The sequence below is a fragment of the Manduca sexta genome, chromosome 9 (genome assembly GCF_014839805.1).
Source record: "Manduca sexta isolate Smith_Timp_Sample1 chromosome 9, JHU_Msex_v1.0, whole genome shotgun sequence".
Taxonomy (NCBI): Eukaryota; Metazoa; Arthropoda; class Insecta; order Lepidoptera; family Sphingidae; genus Manduca; species Manduca sexta.
In genome coordinates this window covers 13,247,731-13,274,306 of record NC_051123.1, presented here as the reverse complement: position 1 = coordinate 13,274,306, position 26,576 = coordinate 13,247,731, and the positions used below count along the sequence as shown (strand labels likewise).

At 35.0% G+C, this 26,576-nt stretch overlaps 2 protein-coding genes and 1 long non-coding RNA gene across 3 annotated transcripts; all 3 read left to right on the top strand.

Annotated features, from left to right (window-relative positions):
* Positions 1-1,337: 1,337 nt before the first annotated feature.
* Positions 1,338-2,986, top strand: LOC119188802. The gene is made up of 2 exons (XR_005112109.1): positions 1,338-1,539; positions 2,945-2,986. It is a non-coding gene; the product is annotated as an uncharacterized LOC119188802 (long non-coding RNA).
* A 1,863-nt stretch (positions 2,987-4,849) lies between these two features.
* On the top strand, positions 4,850-16,295 carry LOC119188861 (bicaudal D-related protein homolog). Its single transcript, XM_037436903.1, has 5 exons — positions 4,850-4,892; positions 5,527-5,747; positions 15,231-15,383; positions 15,777-15,881; positions 16,167-16,295. Exons 1-5 carry the CDS (start codon positions 4,850-4,852, stop codon positions 16,293-16,295), a joined length of 651 nt encoding a protein of 216 aa, XP_037292800.1.
* Positions 16,296-21,622: 5,327 nt separating this feature from the next.
* LOC115448449 (outer dynein arm protein 1-like) lies at positions 21,623-26,411 on the top strand. The gene is made up of 12 exons (XM_030175886.2): positions 21,623-21,806; positions 22,314-22,439; positions 22,638-22,832; positions 23,099-23,238; positions 23,367-23,541; positions 23,816-23,995; positions 24,326-24,476; positions 24,782-24,953; positions 25,254-25,395; positions 25,639-25,772; positions 26,090-26,224; positions 26,308-26,411. The coding sequence occupies exons 1-12, from the start codon at positions 21,741-21,743 to the stop codon at positions 26,339-26,341; spliced, it is 1,650 nt and encodes a 549-aa protein (XP_030031746.2). The 5' UTR covers positions 21,623-21,740; the 3' UTR covers positions 26,342-26,411.
* Positions 26,412-26,576: the final 165 nt, after the last annotated feature.

Sequence of the window (26,576 nt, the reverse complement as noted above, 5' to 3'; positions counted from 1 at the left end):
TAACCTTATTATTTAACGAAGAAGGTGTGGTTTTGAACAATGATTAACAAAAGAGTTGTTACACCTATTAACACGATTAACCACGCTTGATGTTCTGATGATTGTGTGAATGTTTGGATAGAAATGTATACTTTAATGGTTTCTTATGGTTTATAGTTTCTTTTGTCCATGCGTCATAAACGTAACGAAACATTGCTGATATGGTTATTAAATTTGCATATTGAAACTGTGAATTAAAACTATGTTTTTGTCTTAAATAAATATGTGAGAGTTAATTTAAAAAGGCAGACGTTTATTTTTGGCAGCTTGATAGTTATAGTAGTATAAAGTCGTGTTACAATTATGATCATAATTATTCCTTATAGTCCATTTGATTCATCTTAATGTTAGTAAATCCATGAATACTACCAAATCGACAAAATTCAATTCAAGATAAATTAAATGTTTACGGCACGCACCTTCAGGTCATATTTGTCAAACTGCACATTGACACTAAATATATTTTGATTTTATATTACTCAGGATTTAAAAATAACACCAACCTTTAAATTCCTCAAAAATAAATACCACCTAGAAGACTTTTAAATGGTGTTTTGTCTCCAGCGTGATGAGGAGAAGGCCAGCTTGATAGCTGAGTTGACAGCGCAAAACTCCCGACTAACTGCGCAGCTAAAGGAGTCGTCGGCGACAGAAGCCAACCTCTTAGCACAGTTGGAAGCGCTGAAGGACCAGTGTACCATCAGGAAGACTTAGCTTACAGGTAATGATCAGAATTTACTTTACTTAGAAATTACTGAACTTTACTGGTGGTAGGTCTCTCATATGTGAGAGTTCGCCTGGGTAGGTAGCACCGAAATGTCTATTTCGGCCGCCAAGAGCACTGTGTAGTCACTGTTGGGTTCCAGATTGAAGGGACATTGTAGCCAGTGTTACTACTGGACTTAACATCTCATATCTCACGATGGCGAGCGCAGTGGAATACCAAACAATACTTTGTAATTTAAGGTGTTGGATGATGTTTCTATTGTTTATGGGCGATCGTATCGTTTACGATCAGGCGAACGGCAAGCTCGTCTCGTCATTTAAACAATTAAAGAAGAACGAAATATAACGTAGCATATTTTGTTAAAAAGGTGTAGATAACGTCATTGTTTTGAATAGTGGTATCATCACAGTTAATTTATTCGCGTCTCCTCAGAGAGATCATTCTATAATACTACTTTCATATTTCTAACATTGAGGTGGAATCATATTAGACTAATCACCAGTCGATGATAAATCCCTCTCGTTAAACTATATTATTATTATCTAGATTACCTGACCATATTTTTAGAAATGATGGATATTATATAAATATCTTCCCAGGATCATGTGCAAAGTCTGGAATCCCTCAAAGCTGAGCTGGCTTTGGTCAGTGACAAGAAGGCAGACCTGGAACGGAGGCTGACGAGCTCCCTCAAGAACAAGGAAGGACTGATGCAGCAGCTTGAAGAAGCCAACGACAGGATCGTGGCTTTGGAGAGGCAGCTCAAGGAACAGGTAAATAATGAGATTAATGATGATGATAAATATACGAACATAATATACTAAGTAATCTAAGACAATCATCATTACTTAAAGAGGCACTACGATAAGAGAAAGAATGATGATTTATATATGCTTTGGAAACTCCTAGAAGAGTATAGAAATATATAGGGTTTATGGTTGAGAAAGATGACACCGATTTAATTATTATAAATGGAGAAATGTTTATTGTTGTAATATTTGTTAGGAATACTCGTATACTTTGAGGCTTGCATATCAATGAATATTATATTATATATACCTTTAAAATGTACACAAACATAGCTTTAATATAACTGCTGAACATAACTGTTGGTTATTCAATCCAAACCTTTTTTAAATTAACTCAAACAAATAATAATAATAACATTAAAAAGAACGTTCCAGATCTAATTTATTATTCAGACTGCAGAAGAAAGACATAAATCTACACATTGATTTTCGTAATAGCTATCTGGAGGTTACTAATGTTGAGTAATTCTATTTATATTATACCGGCGTATGCATCGCTCGCTGCATTCGTATTGTTATTGTGAAATTCGCTCAGATCATTTTGTGTTGATGATACTGAGAGAATGGATTTGCATGTTTACCTTGGACGTGTAGATTTGTAGTACGCCATCGTTATCGAAATATTTGTGCTGAGGGCTGATTTAAAATCTTTAAAGCAATCGTGGTTAAAGATTTCAAAAGTTTTATTAAACTTTAATAAAAAAAATATAATTTCACTTTTATGTTTGGTGCGATTAGTTTATTTTATGCAGAACTATACAATCAGAATACAATGGTGTAGCCCTCAAACCAATGCAACACCTTTAAAGAATGTACAAATCCCTTCAAATGTAGTTCAGTACTTGAGCCGCTAAATTCGTTCCTATGTGACAATCAGTTATCTTCGCTGTCGAAACATCCGTTGATTTCTAAGAACAATGGTTGGCAATTAAAAATCGATCCCGACTTGAAGGTTTCCATTGAGCAACAACTGTGATCCGACAATGGTTTTGGACGAAGAATATTTTTTCAGATTCAGCATTCCATAATACATGCATTAGGCCATACAAATAAGATTGCAAAACTTTTAATATATAGTTTTTGCTGTAATTAGATAATTAAATTACATGTAATTACATTCTTTTATAATATTATTTCTGATGCTCCAAACGCCTAATATCAGGGCCATCAAACGCCCAAAGTATTGAGTGACTGACAACAGCGAATAACAAAATAATGAGTATGATGCTTGGTATGATGGTATAATCGAGGTTTTGACATAATAATAAAAAAAAAAACAAGACGTTTACATGGTCAAGACATTTAATTCTCCAGCTGTTTGTTTTCATCACTCATTTAAGAATAATCTAAAGCAACACTATTCCCACAGGAACATCTCTACCAAAACACACTTAAAGAATTAGAACGGCTACAAAGATCGCACGACACACTCGCCGAGCGAGTCGGGGCGCCAAGAATCCAATCGATACTTCAGACACGGCGAGATCTCTGCATGCTGAGATGGAGTCGGAGCCCGAGAGCAAGACGATGGCTGGCTGAGGTCTGAAGCGGTGCAGGTGTATAAACAGTTGAGGACGCTGGCGTTGCAGCAACACACTGGACATGATGATGATTCAGGTATGTAAAATCAAGGAAAAAGAAGAGAGGGTGATTGTGATGGAAGACTTTCTATTGCCAATATTGTATACAGCTTAAATGTGGCAACTGTAAAAGTGGTTGATGGTACTAATGGTTTGACAGATGCAAGTAATGTGCTATCTTTGTCTCCAAGAAGAATGTTATAGTTTACTAGTATTGTACAGTTTCCTGTTGAGTGTGGTCAATGCGATTGTTCATGCATCCTAATAATCTTCTCGGGCCCTCACTTTTCTTTTATCTCTTCAAAAGTGGATAGTACGCACATGATTCTTCTGATATTTGGTATTTAAATAGACAATAGTGGTCACTTAAAATATGCAGGTTACCTACTTGCCAATTTGTCCAATTTATGCTTTAAAAAAATCTATTGTGACGACAATCTCAAAAATGTTCGATCTAATTGTTAATTACGATTGCAATCTACTGATAGTATTGTGATAAGAGAGAATGTCGATTGAGCCGATATGAGAGCATTAGTAATAATCGTCGCCCCAGAATCTAATCAGATCATTGATTTCATAAACATTATTATTTGCAACATTTCTAATGCAATTTTGGTCCACCAATTTATTTACAGTTACAAAATCAGTTAATGGGCTTACTTATCCGTCCCAGGGATTGAACATGAGACTTCAGCACTACAGGTGCATCACAATACACTGACACCACAAAGGCTATCTTTTATTGAGTATATAATTTATACCTATACAATTACACCCAATTACTATACCCAGTAAACAGAGTTAAAGGCCAAATTAATCGGCTCGCATTGCAAGTAAGGATTTCCTTTAGAAACCAATAGAAAAACTGCATCGTTTAACATCGAATGAGTCACGAATCGCCGTGGATCGCGTGACTAGTTTAACTGTAGCATCACCGTGGATATCATCTACTGTTATTTTCACTATCGATCAGGGCCAATTTTACGGGATTTGAGGAAAATTTACTTATTTTTTTATGGGCGAAGTGGCCCCCTGCACCTGATTGTAAGTGGAGTAGGGTCCATAAAGAGTGGCGTCTGAGGAGAGATGATTACCACTGGTTGACACAATTATGCCGGCCTGTTCGAAACTACATATTTCAAAATGAAATTATCGCATCCAGACTCATTTACCAGACTATTTTAGACGATAATATTGATATCGGTCTTAAATCTCAGTTTCTAGACGAATAAAACGTTGCATTATTCTATTTGTACCTATGACTAGGCTGCTGTCTTAGCATTTTACATAAATACTAAATGTATTTTTATTATCCTCATATAATTATTACTTCTGACCTCTTGTGTCATGGAAATCACGCACTACTAGGAATTTTCAGTCCTTTTACCAGGCTTGAAGTAAATATATACAAACCAGCCAATTTGTGTCAGGAGAAACGTGTGGCATATTATAAAGACTATTTACTGTAGACTCGGCCAATAAGGTCAAGAGAACGTAGGTGCTAGATACAAAAAGCGTTAAATTTCACTCGATCATGGCGTGACTAATCCTTTTAGATCGCGTTGATGCATAGACCCTTAGAGGTCACCAATTTTAGTTATAATAGAATTTCAATCGAATCCAAGGGAAACACTTTCACTCTCCTTTACACAATAGTTGTAATATCTCGTATTGTCACGTCGCATCAGTTTCTAATGAGGAAGCAACATCCAGGAAGATACGAGCCCGCTTCCTACTGTTACAGACAAATTGTTCTACAGTTTCGTTATTTAATGGATATTATAAAACATTGGGCATCATGAGAACGTCTAAAGCATTATGAATTTAATGGTCTTCGATGTTGCTGCTCTTTATATTATGAGCCGACGTTTATCAAGAGTGCGACTTATTTTCTCATTATTGCGTTAGATATAATTTGTGTGGTCGTACGCCATTCAATAATACATATAAGGAACACTGGACCCAAAATACAAGTTCTGTACTACGTATATTTCTTAATAACTAAGCTTGATGAATTTAATATCCATCGGTCAAAAACACACTGTGTTAAGGAACATTGTTTGTTCTTCTGTATGTCTCAACAACTTTATACTTGTTTATTTTAACAATTTGACAAGTTAGTCCATTGTTGCGTCAGTTTATTTCTTACTACCTTAAGGTAATCAGCTATTGAGATATTACTCCTGTTATTACCATTTATTTAGGAGCATTGAAAAAAGTATGACTTTTGTATTTGGTCGGCTAATAAGTGAATGTGATGAGTTTCATCTTCAATACTTTTATTTCACAGCAAAAAAATTTGAGAAGTCACCAGATCATTATTGCGTCGGTTTCTTACAAACTAAAGGTTATTTCACTTGTCCTCCCCCAGGGCTACACTCAGACCTGTCCATCTCATCGCTGGACGGTGAGGAGGGCGAGACCCTCCGCCGAGGGGCGCTCGCCGCCGCCTGCGCGGACGCTGTGGCCGCCTACGCCACTCTGGAAGGTTCGCGCGTCAGGGACTCCATCGCTGCGCACGCTCGCCGCGCGCTAGAGAGGGAGAGGCAGATCGATGAGAAGAATGAGATTATTGCTGATCTGTCTTCTAAGGTAAGTTAAGTAATTAGATAAAAATATTTTTTATCGACGCCACGGCAAAACGGCTTCACTGCGCGTGATGTTAACTGAAGTGAACTGAAGTCCAAAAAAATGTCAAATAGCAAGAGAAACAACTTTAGTAGATGGGGATTGTTTATAACTACAACTGCTGAACAGACCGTATTGTATCGACAGGTAAATGATATTATCTGGAAGTAAATCCACTTACCATGAGCTGTGGTAGAATCATTGCTGAGTCCGTATAACATAAGCTAGAATAATACTGTTGACACAACGCTACTTTAAGTATTTTCTGGACTATATTATAAGGAAAGCTAACAAAAGTTCGTTGGCATTTGGCATTTTAGTAACCTACCTACCAAATAAATAATAATTCGTCCAAGATACGTACCCACGTATTTTTATTGTGCCCACGTCTCACAAGCGCATATCAGAACCACAAACGAACCGACATTGCAATATTGTTCTGTAAACTAGTTTCCTTGAAACCGGTACAAAATGATTCGTGAGCGGTGCGCCGGCGCAGACCGACGATTTCATATTGAATCGATTTTAAACGGACCGAAGCTGTTGGATTAGATACAAATGTAACTGTAATAAAGTTTCGGCTTATTTTACTAAGCGATTTTGGTTGTTTTAACTGATTTAAAAAAATGTCTGATTTTGATGTATTTTTTTTATACAAAAGAAAGCTATGATGAAATAGACACGTCATCTCGATTCTAGAGAGATGAAATGTTATCTAAATTTAACAGAAAGATACACCAAATCCATATTTTTATCTGGCAAAAACAAATTGTGAATTTATAGCCGGAGAGGATTTTCAGGCGAACGAAGCCACGACTAAACCCTAGGTCAAATATAATGAATCCCTACAAACACTTGTCACAGCACGTGACGTGACAATTTGGAAAAGCACGGTCTTTGATAATAAAATTAAAGCCAATTACATGACCGCTAAACGGCTTGAGATTATCTCATTTGTGCTAAGCCGGATCAATCAATAAGTTTTTAGGATTCTTCGTATGTTCACGCTTCCGTACGGTGGTATGGAAATACTTTTTCAATTTTCTATCAGGACCACCCCTCTCCCCTCAGTAATTCTCGTGCGCTGGGTCTCCACGTCGAATGTACGCCCATGCACGGGTAATATTTGTCGCGACCGCGTAGAGTTAAGCGTGTATACTTCATGGTTGCATTGAGGCTTAGAGTCTGGCCAACGAATCGTGGCTCTGAAAGTATGGCGGCAAATTCAAAAAATATACCTTTTAACCGCGGGTAAACATCAAGTGACTAATGTTTTTATTTAAAATCGTTAGAATAGAAAATATTTTTTTAATAAAAATATGACTGTAAGATACTCATCTGTTTTAATCTTCAGGGGGCTACAAACCGTAGATTTCTTTTGAATTTGCTGCTATATTTCTGTGACTCGACTCGTTCGCCAAACTCTATATGCACTCGCGAGCATTTCCTGGCCTTCTCCCCTCCTCTGATAAAAGGTTTCCTTCTCCTTCTTCCGCACTCCTTCCCAGCTATCCCCTCCAAACTTTTCGCCAGGACCCTGCAGTTGCTAAGCCGGGGGTTTCCAGTATTCCATTCTCAAATTACCGCCGGTGTTGACTGCGGGATCCGATACCCAAAGAAAAGTCAAGATACCCAAAGCATTAGGTATTAATTATGAAGCAACGACCAGCCAAAAGCTATAATCACGTAAAATGTTAGAGCCATGTTCAGTCGAGATGCCCAAAGAATTAGTTTTTATTCGTCTAATCATATTAACGAGTTGTAATATTGGTATTTCTAGAACGTTCTAAGGTCTTAAATAGTATTTTCCACCGTGTTTCACAAATTGACTCGGCTAACATGTCGCTCATTAAATTAATATTTGCTAACAAAATATTAGTTTATAATGTAGCGATAGTTTATGTAAGGCTGTTCGCAATTAATTATAATGACTTTAGTAATAACTTTATTAGTCAACTTGCTATGGCGGCCGTGGTGAAGGAATTTTAACATTATCAGCCGATTTCCACATTCTTATAGCCTACGTTTCCCTTGGAGTTTCGTTGAATAATTAAATATTGCATCGAAGTCAGTTCAGCTGTTTTAATTATTTTTTTTAATTTTATTTAAAAAAACTGAACTTTGTCAATCGTTTCATATAAGTTAAGGGATGCAATACATTGTTTTTTTAATTATGCAATAATAGGTAATTAACTGTTTTTTATAGTTTGCTGCTGAGACAGCATTTTGTTTTTTGATATTGAATTCACTACGTATGTAAAAAACATTATTTCTACACACATAAATTCACGTCATTTATTCCCAAATAGACAAAAGCGCGATTCGTGCAACCAATTTTCTCCGTGGTTATTCCGTTCCAAGGTGTGATACAGGCGGAGTCTATTGCTAGAGCGGAGAACTCTGTCACTCAGAATCAGGGATCGAAACCGATAGCTCAGAATGTACTACAATACAACCAAGCCAAAGCATCAATTATCCATTGTTACTTATTTTACTAATATAAATGCGGAAGTTTGTAGAAATGTTTGGATGTTTGTTAAAGTAAACGGAGAAACAGCTGAATGGATTTGGATGAAATTTGGCACACGGGTAGACCATGTCTTGAATTAATTCATAGGCTACTTTTATGCCGATACTTTACTCCCAAGGGAAATATATGAATTTTTAATTAGATAGCGCTCGTGTCAGTTTAAGATTTTCTCTAGCGGAGAAGGCTATTCACGCGGCCGAAGCAACACCTAACAAATAATATGAAGTCACAATAGTTCGCTTGCAGTGTACTAAACCTGAATATTTCTATTACGTGAGAAGTACGGCGGACGCGGAGTGCAATGCCATTGCGTTAGCATTCGTATTATTAGCAATAGCAACGTGTTTCCGGAGTTTTGTTATGCTTACTACTGACGGGATAATATGGGAATTTAAATTGTATGGTTGGCCGCTTTCAACATACAAATTGGATAGGTTAAGGCACAGTGCAGACGCTAGCCATTTGTGAACCAACTTAAACAACTGTCAGTTTATAGCAATGATATTATTATGTGAAGAGATAGATATGCCAATAATGTGTTGGACGTCATATTATGGAGAATATAAAAGGGAATAAAAACATTATAAGATTCAAACCAATTTGAAAAATATAATTAAGTTACTCCTTCAAAACTTTGTATATAATAAGTCAGACAGCAGTGCAGTAAGTAGATATTGATTCATGTATTAATATAATTGTCATGTAAGGTATATATATTGTTGGTTGTCCTATTTAAAATAATAATAATAATATGTAATTTTGAAAATTTAGCACACTTGAGCACTTGTTATTCCACGGACGCGCCTATCTGATCACATGATCAAAAGTCTAGATTATATTGTGACTAAGAACACCCACGCCGCCTACGAAGCAATTTACATAGACTTATTTAGACAGTCGTTACTTTGTAATAAAAAACAAGTTTCTTATTTTTGTCAACTTATAGCCATGTCCTTATGCAATGAGGTCGTTATATTCACAATTTGTAGCGTGGACAAGTCCTTGAGAGTAATCTTTATGGATTATTTTTAAAATACGTCGTAAGTGTTTTTTAACCGACTTCAAAAAAGGAGGAGGTTCTTAATTCGACTTTATTTTTAAACGTTAGTCATTAAAATTGATAGTTAAGCTAGATAAATACATGAACAAATGTACGAATTGTTTAATTTTTACTAGGCACCGACTCTAAAATTGGTAACCAAGTAAATAGGTAATGTTAAACATTTTTTTGGCTTTTAGTGTATTTTGAGGGCGGTATAATTTTTTGTTAAAACGTTTTTCGTTTACATGCGGGGAGAGTTCGTAATAATAAACATCAGTCGATGTGAATACCTTACGCCTAGTATTTTAAGTTATAGATCAATGATACACATCATTACAAGGGCCAAAGACAAGAAAAATATCTACAATCTTTAACGCTTGAAAACAAAACCATATAGGAATATAACTTAACCAAAAGACTTATTGATAGGATATTATGTTATTCCCATTATTTATTTATTTTATTTTTAAAAATCCAGCCACATTTATTACAATAATAAAAATACAATTTGCATAACTTGTAATTGTACAATTTTATAAGGCATAACTATATTACTAATCCAACGAAACAGAATTTAATTTTATAAAAGCGTTAACAATTATAGAAAGGCTATTTGTCCATGGTCCCAAGTATTATACACACGCCTAAACCTCTCCAAACAATACTAGTAATTATAAAATCGTCAATCAGGCAATTTAAGCTACACTAGAAGACGTGCGTGACTATCAGCGCGGGGATCTGGACTGCAAGTGGCGCATAGCGTGACCCCAGGGGTCACCACCCCCAGGTCCTCGACCCTGCGCCAATACTCTGATCTTTCAACTGTTTGCCACATATCGTAATAATGGTATTTATAAGTGGCTCTATGTTAATAATTTTAAAATGTCGGTAGAAAATAATATAAAAATCCGCGATAAAATCCGAAATAAAGTATTATTTCAAACTCTAACATTCGTGTATACATAAGAAATGATATCCCCTTCGCTATATGTTCAAACTTACCCCTCCACTATAACGCGAAGATCTGCGTCTGCAAACATTCAAGTGAACATTCCGATTATGTTTTCTCCATAACTGTAAGATATTTCACAAAAACTGACACAGATGTAACGGAGTGAGAATAGTGGTGACGTAACTCGACTAAATTTGACGTTCATTCACTTACAAAATGTTACTGTATTTTGAAACTGGACATTTTTATATATTACGAACTAGTTGACCCGCCAGACGTTGTCCTGTATTAACTATAAAGGAGAATGCCCATTTTTGTATGAAAGTTGGGCTACGCTTGCGTCTGTACAAAACCTTCACTAAACTATAGGGAATATATCCTAATTCTTATACAAATTGAAAACAATTGGAAATTCGATGGGAGTTCGGAGTAATCAGAATTTTTATAACGCAGTTATTTTGAGGTTAAGTATGGACTGCAATAATGTACGGCAGAAAGTAACTACGTGCCTAATTAAGGTCAATATTGCAGAACCTACTTGTTATTGCTATAAGCAATTATTGGACATTCTTTTCACCTAGCTTTAATTGCCATCATAAGATGATAGGTACTAACATATCTGATAAGACGAAACTCTAATAAAACTTAAAAAAAATTGACGGAATATTAGTTTTTCCACGGAACATATTATGTTACCTGACCTTTTGTGTACTTATATATTTTTCTGACTTACGACTTATTCTATTACATGGATTACCTAATCCTTAATTCCACCTACCATTATCTCACTCCAATATAGCGTTAACGCATATTGTAGAATAGATTCAGATTAGTGTTTATGACCGGCCTATGCCTGACGCCAACCCTCTTTGGAGGATTCCGATCCCAGGCAACTCATGTTAGAAACACCGAGATAAAATGTTGCTTGGCCTGGAAATCGAACCCAGGAACCCACTTCACAGCCTGATTACGCTAATAGTTAATTATCATAGGGAAAGAAAAGTAAAACGAGAAATACGAAATCGGATGCATATTTTTATATTATAGATGTATATTTTTAATAGAGGAATATATTCTTGGCATCCTAAAATAAAACAAGAATTTGATATAGCTGCAGCACGTTTATATATACTCTTGAAGTGAGTGCATGACTTCTTGTAGCGCTGGTCGGGTCATGTCATGTTGTTGTTGTCTGTGAACCTCTCTATTAGCTGATCTCCAACAAGCAGCACAAACTCATTCCCGCCTTGAAACCTAAAATATAATGTAGAAGTTGAGTAAACATGTTCAGATTATTATTATTGTTAAACTGTTTTAACTTTGGCAAGATTTTTCCCACATTGTTGGTATGTTTATAATAATCTACAAAACTTACAAACTGGACAGCTCGTCCAAGAAATATACGTGTCGTTGCTGTGGCATCGCAAAGGTGCAGTTAATACACCGCCGGGATATGCCGTCTTGATTAACTGTCCTGGGTCTAGGTTCTAGACGACATTGTGTTGCTTACTAAAAGTCTTCCGTCTCAAAGTTCGAAAAACACACTATACACGTTGTTTTTTAACAGAGGATTTCTCGACTCAACATTAAAATACATAAGAAAAACACTCCGATCTTGAATAAGATAAATATTACAATATTTTAATGATTTAACATTCAAACAAATCTGAAATGTCAAAATGTCATTAATTTCAGTTGCCAGTGGAATAAAAATCTCTACCCATATATTCATAATTTAAAAATAAAGTCCAGACATGTTTTAGCTGACTTTAGTATTTCTGTCAATGCAAGAACAAGTCGCCATTTGTTTGTTTTTGGAACGATTAATATTTTCTCTTTTTTTCCAGCTCTTTGGAGTTTGGCCATAATTATTAAGTAAAATATATTATTTTATAACAATATATTTGAGATGAATAAATATATTGTTATAAAAATAATATACATATATTATAAATTCAAGTACAAGCACATTTTTTTGTACATAATTACTTTTTTATTCCACCTAAGAAGGGAATTTGTTATAAATTGGTATCATTTCGCCATACTGGCAGTAAATTATCGGATGTTTTATTTGCAACAATTAAACAACTTTTTTTTTCATATCTTTTAAACCCCCATTCGCTTATGACTGAAATAAATACAAATAAAGTAATAATTAAAATGGTGATTTTTTGTGGATATTTGGTTGAGACGCATGACTGACGCAAAGATAGCCTGGTTTTGGGCATTGTCCTTTGCTGCCCACATTATATCAATCGCTGACAATTATTTCAAACAACTGACGGTTATGTAAAATTAATATTATCGTTAAATTTCCTTAAATTTTCTAATATTCCGCTCAGCTTCTTTAATGTTTTCTGGCATAAGAACCTTCTCCAGATAATAATTAACACATCAGAAAAAGAATTAGCGAAATTTTTCCGTCCATTCACGCGTGATGTGATGACCAAGAGAAATAGAGATTCATTTTTATATATATATATATAGATATGAAGACTTTTATCAATTACTGTTCCCTTTGACTGAAGGAAATAGCGTGAGGAAAGCTGAGAATTCTCCATACGAATGTCGAAGGTATGAGACGTTTAGCAAACCCGCACTGAGCCTGCGTTGTAGAGCGTAAACACTCACAGTAGAGGTGCTACTGGTGGTAGGATATATTTTATATCCGTCCGGATAGCGACCACCGTACACAAGGTGTTAAAACCCGCCATAGTGGCCCACGTAAGTGTGTCGCGCTCCGGGATCAGCCTGTATATATCTGGTTAGACCGACCGGCATAATTGTGTCGACTGCCGAGGGGTAATCATCTCTCGTCAGTCGACACTCTACTTATCATCAAGTGCAGTGGAAAATGCTTGTAAAAATGTTGTGCATTAATATACTTGTATGGGATAATGCTATCTCGAAGAAAAGTATTAACATTTACAGGCAGTCACGGCGATTATTTGCGAGCAAATTGCTCGTCTAACAGCGTGTAAACCGACACAATTATCACCTCATTTAGTTTTTCAAAAGTGAAACTCTTCCAATGATTTTAAAGTTTTTAAAGTTTAATTATGCATTAAGGCTGTCCCACACATTAGCTGAATAGACGTCGGCATGCGATGCTCCACTTTCGTTTTTTATCTGAGATCACTGTTTGCATTCAAGGTCGAGAATCGCACAAAAAGTACATTGTGTTACTTCCTATTTACAGTTTGAAGTTGTGATGAGTCTGATAAGACATAAGACTTGATAAATTGGTTGATATTGTTTCGTATTGTCTTTCTCTGCCGCCAAGCAGCAGTTTATGTGTAGAAATATACAGTCCTCGTTCTCAATCTCAACATTATATCTAGACCCCACCTCTTCGTGCCTGAATAAAAAACAACTAAGTGAAGTTGTAATAATTGTAGAATTGTAAAATCTAGATAGATATTGTAACTTTGATTTTTCAGACGACCAATTATAAAGACATGAGAAGTCTGTCAGTAGGTATTATGAGTCCTAACATGTAATGTTTCAAGGAGAAGAATGCAATTCAGTATGTTCAGTACAGTCAGGAAAAAAAATGTTAACAAATGTAAAATAATTTTCACTGGGTTTAACACGTTCATAAAAATTAAAAGTTTATAAAGTGAAATATCAAATATGAGGAAACTTGCACACCTGAAAAGTTCTCTATAGGAATTTTAAGGGTGTGTGAAGTCTACCAATCCATACTAGGCTAGCGCGGTGGACTGAGGCCTAACTCCTCTCAGTAGTAGAGACACGTGCCCAGCAGTGGGACAGTATATATAGGGTTGATATTATTATAATGTAAAATATGGCAACAGATGTTGTGGTTTATAGTTTAAATTGACGTAATCCGTCTAATTCGCACCAGTTATTATGCAGTATCATACAAACGACATTCAAATCGATTTACCATTCGATACGCCATAATGTCACTTTATACGCACTTAGTTTAATGTGGGCTCTATTACATGTTCCCATTATTTTTTAACGAATCGGCAAAGTGTAGTCTCTGTTCGTTACTTTTGAGTTTGATAAATACAAGGAAAATCGAAAAACAGATCAAAATTTAATTTCCGAAGGGATTTATAAGCGTTTATTCAAAACCACATTTTGAAAATTCCTCTGTTTTGAAGTTGGTTAATAAGAAGCGCTAACATTCAAGCAAGGCTCATTTTCCTCCTTCTTAAAATTTTTTTATTATAAAAATTGTCAATAATCTTGAGCTCTCCATCAAGAACACAAATATTAAGGCATTTCTAATATTATTATTAGCTCTAAAAAGCAAAATATAACAGTCATATGATACAGTATTTAACGTCGCTAACCACGGTATCATTTATACCAATTCAGATATAATTTCATCACATTATCGACTACTATAAATTCGTGTGTAGTCAGATTTAGGTACAGTTTTCACTTCGCAGTGTTGTGTGGCACGGAAATTGCATTTACCACGGAAGGGGACCGTGAGAGATCGCCGCTGGATCTTAAAAAAGCAGCGCGCACTCTAATTTCCTCGTATCTGTGAAATTAAGGTCCATTCCCAAGCTTACGGTGTGGTAACATAGTGACCGCTGTGCGGTTTTGAAATGAGTCCATAGTTTGTAAAGCCACATTGGACGCATTAGGTGAGACAAACATGAAGGACGACTATTCCATTTTTAAAAATATTGTATTATCTGTGTTTGATATTTAAAATTATTCTATACATTGGTACCCGGTCAAAGGAATACAATTTACAAGTCAGTCGGAACATAGCGCTGTCTCACTTACACATGTGACCGTTAATAGCAATGACGTCATTATGCATCTTTTCTATCAGATTGAAAAGAATTTATAAAACTGTTTTCATATACAATTTCGAATAAGACAGCTTTTAAATTTTTTTCGAATATTTCACTAACCTAATACGGTTGTTTCCAGCTCTCAGTAGCGGAGGTGGAGTTGCGTGCCGCGGCGGAGGAGCGCGACAAGTTGCTGAACGACGCGAACTACAACAGCCTCCAGAACGACGAGGCGGTGACGCGCGCCAGGCAGGAGCGCGACGAGGCCATCGAAAGGAAAAAGGCTGCTGAGGTACGTACAGCTAATCTAATTTAGGCGTAAATAGTATGTGGACTCCTATATTTATTTATTCAATAGTTGCACTATCGGTTTACCACTATAAGCTTATAACTAACTAGGTGTTATACTACTTACTAGTTATACTAGGTGATAAACCTTTACAGGTGTACAACATTATTTGTAAAACTTTACAATCGCTAAATCTGACAACAAATGAATTATAAGTAATATAGTGTAAGTCATAACTCATAACCATTTCCTAGAACGTCATAATAATGGAACTATTTCGAGCGAACTGGTCTAATGATTGAGTCTAGATTTTTTTATTTCTCCAAACGAATTAATTTCTTAACTAAAAACAATATACTTCACTTGCATATCTAATCACGTGTTTTCTTTTTCCAGGTGGCCCTGGCAAAGACTAGAGTAGAGTTGATGCAAGCCAACAGCCAGTTGTACGAAGCTGTGCGCCAGAAGGTGGACCTTGGACAGCAGTTGGAGCAGTGGCAGGTGGGTACCAGTCCAGAACCTGGATTGGAACTTTATTCAGTCCAATGTCCATTGTCAAAATGTCTTGGAGAGATCTAGCAGTTAATATGTAATCAAAATAATTAGCGATCTGTATCCAAAGAACCAGTAGGCGTAACAGACACTTTAGTCTCTCCCTAATTAGAATTATTGTCTATAAAACATTTTAATTGTAATTATATTGATTTATTTCCTTGGTGTATTAACTTTTTTCCGAAATAAAAATACTAAAAGCAATTCCGAATAATTCTAATGAAATACTTGCAGATGGACATGCAAGAGCTGATCGACGAGCAGATGAAGCACAAGCTGACGACGCAGGAGAAGCGCAGGAAGCTGCCGGAACAGCCGCCGCCCACGCGCACCTCCAGGATCCTCGGATTTTTTCACCGGTGATCTGCTGCGCCCTACTCCCCAGCCTCTATCAAGCCATAAAAACAATAATATACTTCACTTTCATCAAACAAGATAATCTCACGGCTATATTCACGTCAATTGTAACACTTTTGTACAAAACAAACATGGCGAACTTCATTCTGATGTCCGCCATCTTGTATTCAACGGACGCGTTTAGTATACTAAGCGCCTTAGGGTGTGTTCTGATAGTGTTTTTGAAGCCGTGCGATGTATACACAGTAACAGTGATAGCTAGTTTTATGGTTAGAATGTTGATAAATAATGTTGTTTTAATTTTAAACGTTATTTCACGCTTGTATAGTTATGCACTGTCCGTAAATGGCTGATGGGCGCTTGGCACAACAGATCTAAGATGTGTTGATTACAATTTGCACGAACGATAGATTTGCACCGACCGAAAACTTAATAAATTCGTTTATAAATAAAAATAAGTTGAAAGTTCAATATTAATAGTAACAACAAATAAAACATAATTTAACCTACAGTAAAGTAAAAATAAATTGTACTAATATATCAGTAAGTTAAATGAATTTTGAATTCGAATACGAAAATATAATTTTGCTTAACCATTAAATCCACATATAAAAATCCATCTTTAAAATAAATACATTTCGTTCAAGAATTAAGTCGATAACAATCGTCCATTTTATCTAACCGCCATCTTGCGTCAGCCATTTTGAAACGTTACTAACAAACCGCTTCACGTATGTAAATAACACGATTTAACACGAAGATTACACAATAAGGTTAATGTACACTTGAAGTGAAATATTTGGTGCACTTAATGTAGGTTTAGTGTAATTTAGTGAGCGCTGATGGGTTGTAGAAAATTTATAGGTGATAAATCGAACTCCATAAAAAGGCATATTTTCAAATTGCAACATTTTAAATTACTTACCAAATTATCGAAAGGTATGTCTTAAGATTTTGTTAAAATTACTAACTACTGGCGGTAGACCTCTCATATGTGAGAGTCCACCTGGGTATGTAACACCGCAATGTCTATTTCTGCCGCCAAGCAACAGTGTGTAGTCATTTTTGTGTTCCCGTTTGAAGAACATCGTAGCCAGTGTAACTTAGTGTCCAGAAATAAGACTTAACATCTCACGTCACAGGATGACGAGCGCAGTGGAATACCAAACAATACTTTTGTAATTCATGGTGTTGGATGGTGTTTCTATTGTTTATGGATCGTATCGCTTACCATCAGACGAACGGTAAGCTCGTCTCGTCATTCACAGCAATAAAAAAAAACTAACTGGATGAGAAATCAATTTATCGCTAACCTTAAGTTATCTATGAACTGTCAGCGCGAATGCCTCCTTAAACATACCATTATTTTAAAAAGATCATTTTTTTTTCAGAATAGCCATATTATTAACATTAAAAAAAGTTAAAACGCGTATCGGACATGATCTGCAGAATTTTTAGAATAATTACAGTTTAGTTATACACTTAAGGCGGAGAAATTGTTTTGCAATAAATTAGAATATGTACCGTGCCTTAAAAGTACCTGGCCTTGTGAGTGCCTTTACATAAAGTCAATTTATTTATTTACATAAGTATAAATAGTTTCAATAATATCGATACAATTTTGTAGATATTTTATCGAGATGACACGGATTCACGTATTTTAATATCGATAATTGATTACACACTATCGATTATTTTCATTAATTGTCATCGATATTTTGCATGCAATCAAATTCTTTTGTATTTAAAATAGATTTGCACCAATTCGATAATTGATTTTTCTGTTTTAATTTTAACTTGATGAATTTCGTAATTTTAATTTATATTCAATTTAATAATTTAATAATAATATATTTGCGACGTAGTCGATATTCAGATTGTAAAAATTGCGATAATTGTGCAAAACAGGCAAATATTTTTCTCGATATGTAATTACAATTTTTCTATGCTATATTTATATAAAATAAGTTATAACAGCAGAGAATGCTCAAATGTTATATTTGCTCACATTAAACTTCTCTACAATGTGCAATAAGCTTAAGCTAAAATATCAAGATTTTATTTTGTAGTTTTTATCCTCATTTCGGTAGTAATGAACCTATAATAGGACAGATAATATACAAGTTAAACAGCAATTGTTGCTTATCTAGTTCGGCTATGTCTAAAAAAATCCCAAAACTAAAATTTCAGTCTGAAAAAATATAACTTCAAACCGTGCCAATTCATTGCAAATCAGCAATTTTAACTTAAAAAACAGTTAATTATCTGTGAAGAAACTATTTCTTTCACTTTAGATTCGTATTTTATCGATAAGTCACCATTGTTATCGATAATCGGCATACTTATCGATTAATAGAATATGCTTTAATATGTTTGTCTTGCATAATTAGTATTTTAGTCGGCACGTTTACCTCTTATTATTATAATATAGTAAATGGTCAAGAGCCAAAAGAGAATACCATTTTGAATATTTTTCGAAAATTGCTAACTATAATGCACATCAAATCGATTTATTTTCTCGAATTTTGTCAAATAAAAGACGTTAAATGTTCATTTGTACGGTTAATTTATTATTAAGACTGAACTAATTATTGAAATTATAATATACAAAGCTCTGTGGCCGATTGGATAGAGGATATCGCAATTTTAATAAATAGATTTTCTTTTCTATTTAAGCACAAATGTTTTGTATGAAAATCATTTTTACAGTCATTCCATTTTTATTTTATAGTATTTTAGGATTTATTATATTACAGTAAATAAATTTTGGGGAAAATTTTTTGCGATCAATATTAATTTGAATTTAAATATTTTTAATTAAAAATTGTCTATATTTCAACTTTCCTTGTGACATTTTTTATTACATAACTATTTGAGCATATTGCATATTTTGAATGAACTTAATTTAAATGAATTCTTTCTTGAAACATCTTTTAAATGGAACAATTAAATACGTTTTATATTAACAATTATTTTTGATTTATTCAAAGGCATTGATATTTTTATGAAGCCTCGATATTTGTATTTGAAACATTTGGTGTAACTTGCGATTAAAGAGAAATAAATAAAAACTCTCTATTTTAAGTTACGCCCGTAATGCGTTGTGTAAAATTTTCGGTTAAATAAAAAAAATAAAATGCTTGGTAAACTTCGTCGTTTTTTTCAATAAAAACAACGAGTGATTTCGTTTGATATAAATTCAAAATAATTGTTATTATGCTTTCTGAGAGTACCATATTTTTTTTAAATGCAATATCTTCAGCAGTGAACTTTTAGTTAAAATTATAAAAACATAAGTAATATAATAAAGTCTAAATTAATTTTAAATGTTAACGTCAATTAATTTACGTAAGGAATTGAATCATTTGTGACAGATTATCTGGTTTGAAGGACCAACGTCGTGTACCATTTTAATTCGAATAAAACTTACAATCGAATACTGTCATATATCGATTCTGTGACACTGCTATCGCAACAATGAACGCAATAACTGCAGAAGGTCATGCGGAAAGCGCCCTTCAGTAAATAATGTAGAGGGTTAATTTCCTAATGACAATTTTGCAGTACATTATTGTTACGATAGCAGAATAGTAATAGTTTAGTGCATCTGTACTTAACGCACCCGTATGTACTTAATATTAATTTATAAGATCTAAATCATGACTAGATACTTACGTTATGAATAATTTGTTTGTGGAATTAAATAAAGAATGAATTTTATTTGTGTTGTTTCATTTGGCTTACATTATAGCTATAAGTTATATTTAAATTATTGTAATCGTAGTGTTAAGTTTGCTGGAAAACCTAATCTTCTTCTATACTTATAATAAATCTGTAGAGAGGTCAATTCTGTACATGAAATATATTTCCAAAATAACTATCAGGGGGTGATTAGGTATCGATACTGATGCCAAAAATGCAATTAGTATAATTTTTGTCTGTCTGTCTGTCTGTATAACCGTTATAGAAACAAAAACTACTCGACGGATTTTAACGAAACTTGGTACAATTATTTTCCATACTCCTGTGCTGGTTATAGCATACTTTTCATCACGCTACAATTAATAGGAGCAGAGCAGTGAAGGGAAATGTTGGGAAAACGGGAGAAGTTACTCCATTTTTTAAGCTTCCGTCGCGTGTGCAACCTTAATGTTTACAGCTACACAGAAATCATGTATGACGGAATTGTTCTCCTTAAAATTATGTAAAAAATATCCCACGACAGCATATGTCTATCTTTTATGGTTGACTCACAATAACACGTGTAACTCCCGATAGCTTAGCAGTTCGAAGCTTTCTCATTATATTTGTCTACTCTTACGTTTATAACACTCTCAGTAATCCCTAATTAAAAAAGTTAACATTATTAAATATTCCATAAAAAGAATCATAGAAATCGGTATAGAAACACCAAAGTTATACATGTAATACGCTAATAATAAGCCATCATGCGTGAATACTGAATCATACTATAAGGATTATTTTTGTATATATATATAAGGTCGCGAACGCACAGGCAGGCGGCTTGCTTGGCACCTAGAGGCTAGCGAATCACCTAGCGAGTAGCTTCGTAAAACGAACATTCTCGAACGTTCGCGACTGGCTCCATTTTTGAAGTCCAAAATCCACTCGGGCGAAGCTGCGGGCGGAAGCTAGTAAATAAATAAATAAATACATTTGTTTTGTGCACGTCCATCTTTGGTCATACAGCGTACGGAGTAAAACGACGGCACTCGGCTGGCGAAACGAACAATAATACTTATGGAATCTTTACTTATATATAAAGGCTTTTGTTTGTCTAAACTACTAAACCGAGTTTGAATTTATGTTACTAATAGGAAGCTACATTAATTCTGGGTGCTATAGCCTAATTTTTATCCTGAGGGAATGTTCATCCCAGAAAACTTTCACGCTAGCCGAAACGCAAGCAAAAGCTATTATGTTTTTATACTGAAATTCACATAGAGTCGAGCGCCACCCAAGAGGTCCTCTTGCTGTTAACAAAACCTTTATAGAATGCCTTAAATTAAGTAGACAGTTAATTAAGACAAACTTATAAAATCTCGTTATTTAACTCTGTATGGAAAAAAACCAATTCCGATCAACATCCCACCATAAATATTAATTTTAGGCACAGAAAGAGTACCGGCAAATTATCAACTTGCATTTAGAGCTTGGAGTTTCAGAAATGTTGCTGTAATGCCCCTACGCCAGCTTCAGCATGTCTCGCCAAGAAGGCAGATATTCTGTCCTTAAAGAAAAAAAGTCTTAAAAAGTCTTGTCCTTAAAAAGTGTGCATATCATAAATACTCTTTCAATATTATTTTTTAAAAAGAAGATGCAATGTTCAAACAAAACAATCTCAAACAGATTTGTCATAAAATTTCATGAATATTGAAGAATAGTTGTATACACAAATATTTTATTTGTTTATTTTTAGTTATCTTTAACATGCCGACTCAAGTGGAGCAGAAGGTTGTGGACCCTGAGGCTGAACTCAGCAATGTTCAGCGAACGGTAAGGTCAATAATTATTTTCAGACATCTAATATTTTTTATATCTGTCATTATAACATTTACAAAAAACTAATAAGTTTATATCTCTTCGTCCCATGCTTTCCTATTTGCACTGATTCAGAGGTTACGCATTTGATTCTCTTGTCAAGAAGAAGATATTGGGAAACTAATTAAATAAATCTTTCATACCCAGCTATAATTGATTCCTTAGTATCATTCTTGAGCTTAATGTGGTCTTTCAAATGCTATTTCTCGGGTAAAACAATTGACTTGTTTGGGATTGGCCGACAAAGGTTAGCCCTCTGCTAGATCACGCGGTAAATATCACTAATAGCCGTTTGAATTGCTGGTGCACTTGCTTAGTTCATTCTGTAATTTACAAGCTTAAGTAATAAAGCTACAACATTCAGAAAGCGAAAAATCTAAACAAAACCGTTTTAATTTCCTCTAAATATGATATAGAAGTAAATTTACTACAACTATGAAATGTATTTGTTGTACGAGCTAGTTCCAAAAGCTGGCACCGATGTGCAGCGTGGAGAAACGCGCCGGCGGCATCCCGCAGCTGGCGCCGCAGGAGAAGCAGCTGGGCATCCTCGCCAACGAACTCAAGGAGACGCTGCTCTGTATCAATGTTAGTAGAATAAAGACATGCCACATTAAAAATAATATTTTAAATCTTTTAAAAGTTGCCAGAGTTATTATAATTTGTTATCATTTAGGTTACATAATTAATAGGGTCTATATAGACCTATTTACATACTTCAGGATCCAAGGCCAATGGATACCAGTATTAATTAAAACAAAATGTTACTTATAAAAAAATATTCAGCTCGCGAGCAAAGGCCAGCACGCGTTCCGCGACAACCTCGTGAAGGATGGCACGCGCAAGTGCATAGTGGAGTACGAGCATCTAGAGTCGGTGCTGAGAGATGAGAAGGCGCAGCAAGCCGAGCTGGACTGCCTCAACTATTTAGCGCAGAAGCAACTCGTTGAATTGCTAAAGAGAGTGCCGACTGAAGGAGATGTATGATAAATTTGAACACAATTATATAGATTGGTAGAATTATTCTAGTAAATGACCGTAAAAATATGCTGAAAATCCTTCCATGATAATTCATGTAGTACGTCTCTAATAACATAGCCCAGCTTCTACCAACTGTCGAGGGCTCCAATCTCTCTTTGTTCAACAATATCACATGTTACATCACGTTTAGCATCAGATGCAGTATATTTTTGTATTAATGAAATATCATTTAAAACGCAAGGTATAAGTTGTTATTCTGAATTTAGGAATTAGCTATGATAGAAAACGCTGCTAATCGTCTCCGCCGTATGGAGAACCGGTTAGATCTCGCCACCAAGCGGTTTTGCCTTGTCAACTCGGACAACAAGAAGTTGAGAGAGGAGATACATAGGCTCCTCGTTGAAAGGTAACCATTTTTATATTATCTACATTAGCTAGTATGGTTTATCACCACTAGTTTTGTAGGTAACCATCTAGCGCCTTCATATTCTTGCCTAAGGATTATAAATAATTTTAAATTTCCACGTTGCAAAGAAATGACTTCAACATCCAATGGAACCGGACTATCGGCAAACTGGTGCAGGGCAAGGAGTACCTGATGGACATCTTCGAGATCGCAGCCGTCGCGTTCGGAGACCGCGACGAATGCTGCAGGAAGCTGGAAGCACTTAAATGGAAGGGATTGTTCCAACTCAATAGGGATATATCGGTATCTAACATCTTAAACCTGTAAATAATCATAAGCGTTAGGTTATTGCTATTTGCTAATTTATTGGTAAATATACTAGTCAACATAGAAAGAAAGATGTTAATACCTATAAAGTGTGCATATACATTTTTGTGTCACGATGTAACCAATTAATAATAAAGTTTATGGAAAGAACAATAGATATTTAATACATAGCTTTGGGTTCTCCTTAAACTAAATCAGCATGTAACATTGTCAGATCTATTAATTAAATTCTTAATTATACTTTATCAAGGAAATGCAAACGTACGAAGGAGAACTGAACCATTTAGCAAAATTGGAGGAATTTCTACGTGTGAAAGGCTCTCGAAGAATCTGCGAGGCTGACGAGAAAGAGGAGATAAAGAGATTGGAGGAGATACAGCGCTGCGAGCATGAGATACAAAGACACGATGCCTTACTTGAAGAGATCTTTGTTAGTAGTGACTTGCTCAATATATTTCTAACTTGAAGTATTTTACTTCTTCTTTAAAGGAGAATCTATAAAAAATTATCAAGGTATTCTAGGTCATTCACTAAGGCCTTAACGCAATAGGTACTAATTAAAACTCGGAAACTTCAGATGCGGTAAGGTCATTTTGTAATGCTCGTTAAAAAAAAGAGAATCTACAAAGCGAATGAGGGACTACAGTGTGTTGGTCACCTGTTTATCACTACAGTGCTGCTCTATTCACAACAGAAATATACAACACGGTTTATTTTTTGCCTTAAAATATGCTTACTTAATATCTTTACTTCTCTCTAGAGCTATGCCGGTCTAGATCGCGCAGCCACGATCATAAACCGTTTCAACATCACTGAGATCGAGAACTTCTCTTGCTTCGTGCTGCTCTGTGAGGTGCTGCAAGAGTCTATTATTATGCGGAGAGATCTTGAGCTGTTGCGACAGAGAATTCGTGAGTCTTAGATGGATTTTGTGGGATCCGAAGACCTTTATAGTTTTCCATACTTAAGATACAAATATAGAGCTTAGTTGAACTATAGATTTTGTGCCTCTTTAATATAGATATAAAATATTCAAATAACAAGACTAATAAGTCGCTTACCTAAATAATGTCGCCTAGGACTAAATTACAAACCTGTACATGACGTTTTAAGACGTTAGGTGTTAGATTTCATAATGACTACCGAAAACGTAATGTAACGATGCTGCTTGGCTATAAGAAACACCTTGAACGAGTATATTTGTCTATTTTCTCAGTGGACCAACGCGACATAAACGAAGCCCGTGAAGAGAAGCAGGACAAGCGCCTAGCTCAGGTCACGCGCGAACTGGAAGCGCAGCGAGCGCGCTGTGCGAACAAACTGGAGTTGAACACCACTGCTGATGCGACCATTGTCAAGGTTTTGAGGGGAATCGACGAGTTGGTCAGGTAAATAATGATCATTACTTATAACAATGATATGACAACAGTCTATTATAAAATAGCATAGTTGACGTATTCGAGGAGAATAATTTTCGGAAGATAGGAAAATACATCCAGGTTCAAATAAATGCATATAAGTAAGTAGATACATACCAAATGTATTTATAAGTTTAATATTAAAACGTAATCAATACATTTGGCGCCGACCGCACATATTTCATATAGCATCAGCTGATCCATCGTTTCCTAAACTTGTGCTGCAATATCAAAAGTAACATGTCTTTATTATTGCTGTCCATCTATCAGACTGGCTCGGTGTGACTGCACTCCTTTACTTAGCCTACTGGGCAACCACAAGGAAGTGACCAAGTGGAACGTGCCCAAGTTCTTGCGCATACTGGAGACTGAGGTCAAGAGCCTCATAGAGGTCGCTTATGGAGCCGTGAAGGTTTGATATTAAAATATCATAGAATATTGTAACGAACTACTTACAAATGTTTTATGTCGCTAAAGTTCGTATTTTTTTTTTTGTTTAGCTAAGTAATATAATTTACTTTAATATATTACGTGAGATTGTATTTTACTTGCCTCAAATCGTGTTAGCATAAGGATAATGTGTAGAATGTAAATACTACATAGATTCATTTATATTGACTAGCAGAAAAATGCAGTGTCAGTTTTTATTTTTCAGCCTCCAGCGCCAACGCCGAAAGCTCGTAAAGGGCCGGCAGCGCCTCCTGCTGCTAAACTAGTGGCGGACCCTTATGTGGAAACACTGCGACCGAACAAGATTGAAAAATTGGTCCCGTACCAACCTTGCGCTTAGTGAGTTTATCAAGAATTTAGTTCAATTGTCACTAGATGGCATAAAATTAGTAAAAAAATATGCATCATTTTACTTTAGTGCCACAAGATGGCGACAGGTTTTCATATTTTGTAACTTGCCTGTATGGCTTTACAATTCTGAGTAAAGTGTAGTAATGTATATCATATAAAAAATGTATGTCAATATATTTTATTTATTATGAAACATAAAGCATATATCCACAAAGGTGTATGTAACAGGTAGAAATAAAACAAACCTGTGTCTTGCTGAGTTTACGCGTTTATCTCATCTTAGTAAAATCTATTTATTATTACAGTTGTGTTGAGGATTACATCATGAACCTTGTTTTTGAAACCCCTGCCATACCCGCCGACAAAGAATATGTCGAAGGAATTTTCCGTCTCGAAGATATCAATACGAAGTTCGGAATATTCACTCTGACTATACCAGCGTACGTATGATATGATTAAATTTTAAAAACTATGTACTTAACAATAAGACCAAATTACAACTTATTTCATTTTTTCTTCACAGAAAACGACACCCATACAGGGGTAAGAAGGACTAATAAATTTATCTGACATTTATTGTGTAATTTTAAATTATAAAATTCGGTAATAAATTATTGTTTTATTATACATTTGATTTTATTTACATAAAAATAAATAGGTAATATGATAAATAAATAATATGGTTACATGTATGGCGTCCTTACAAAATGGTAGAAATTATAATATTATTCTGGCAACACGTGTGTCTTTGGTGTTTCCATAAAATTAAGAGTACCCAAAATTTTGGTAAAA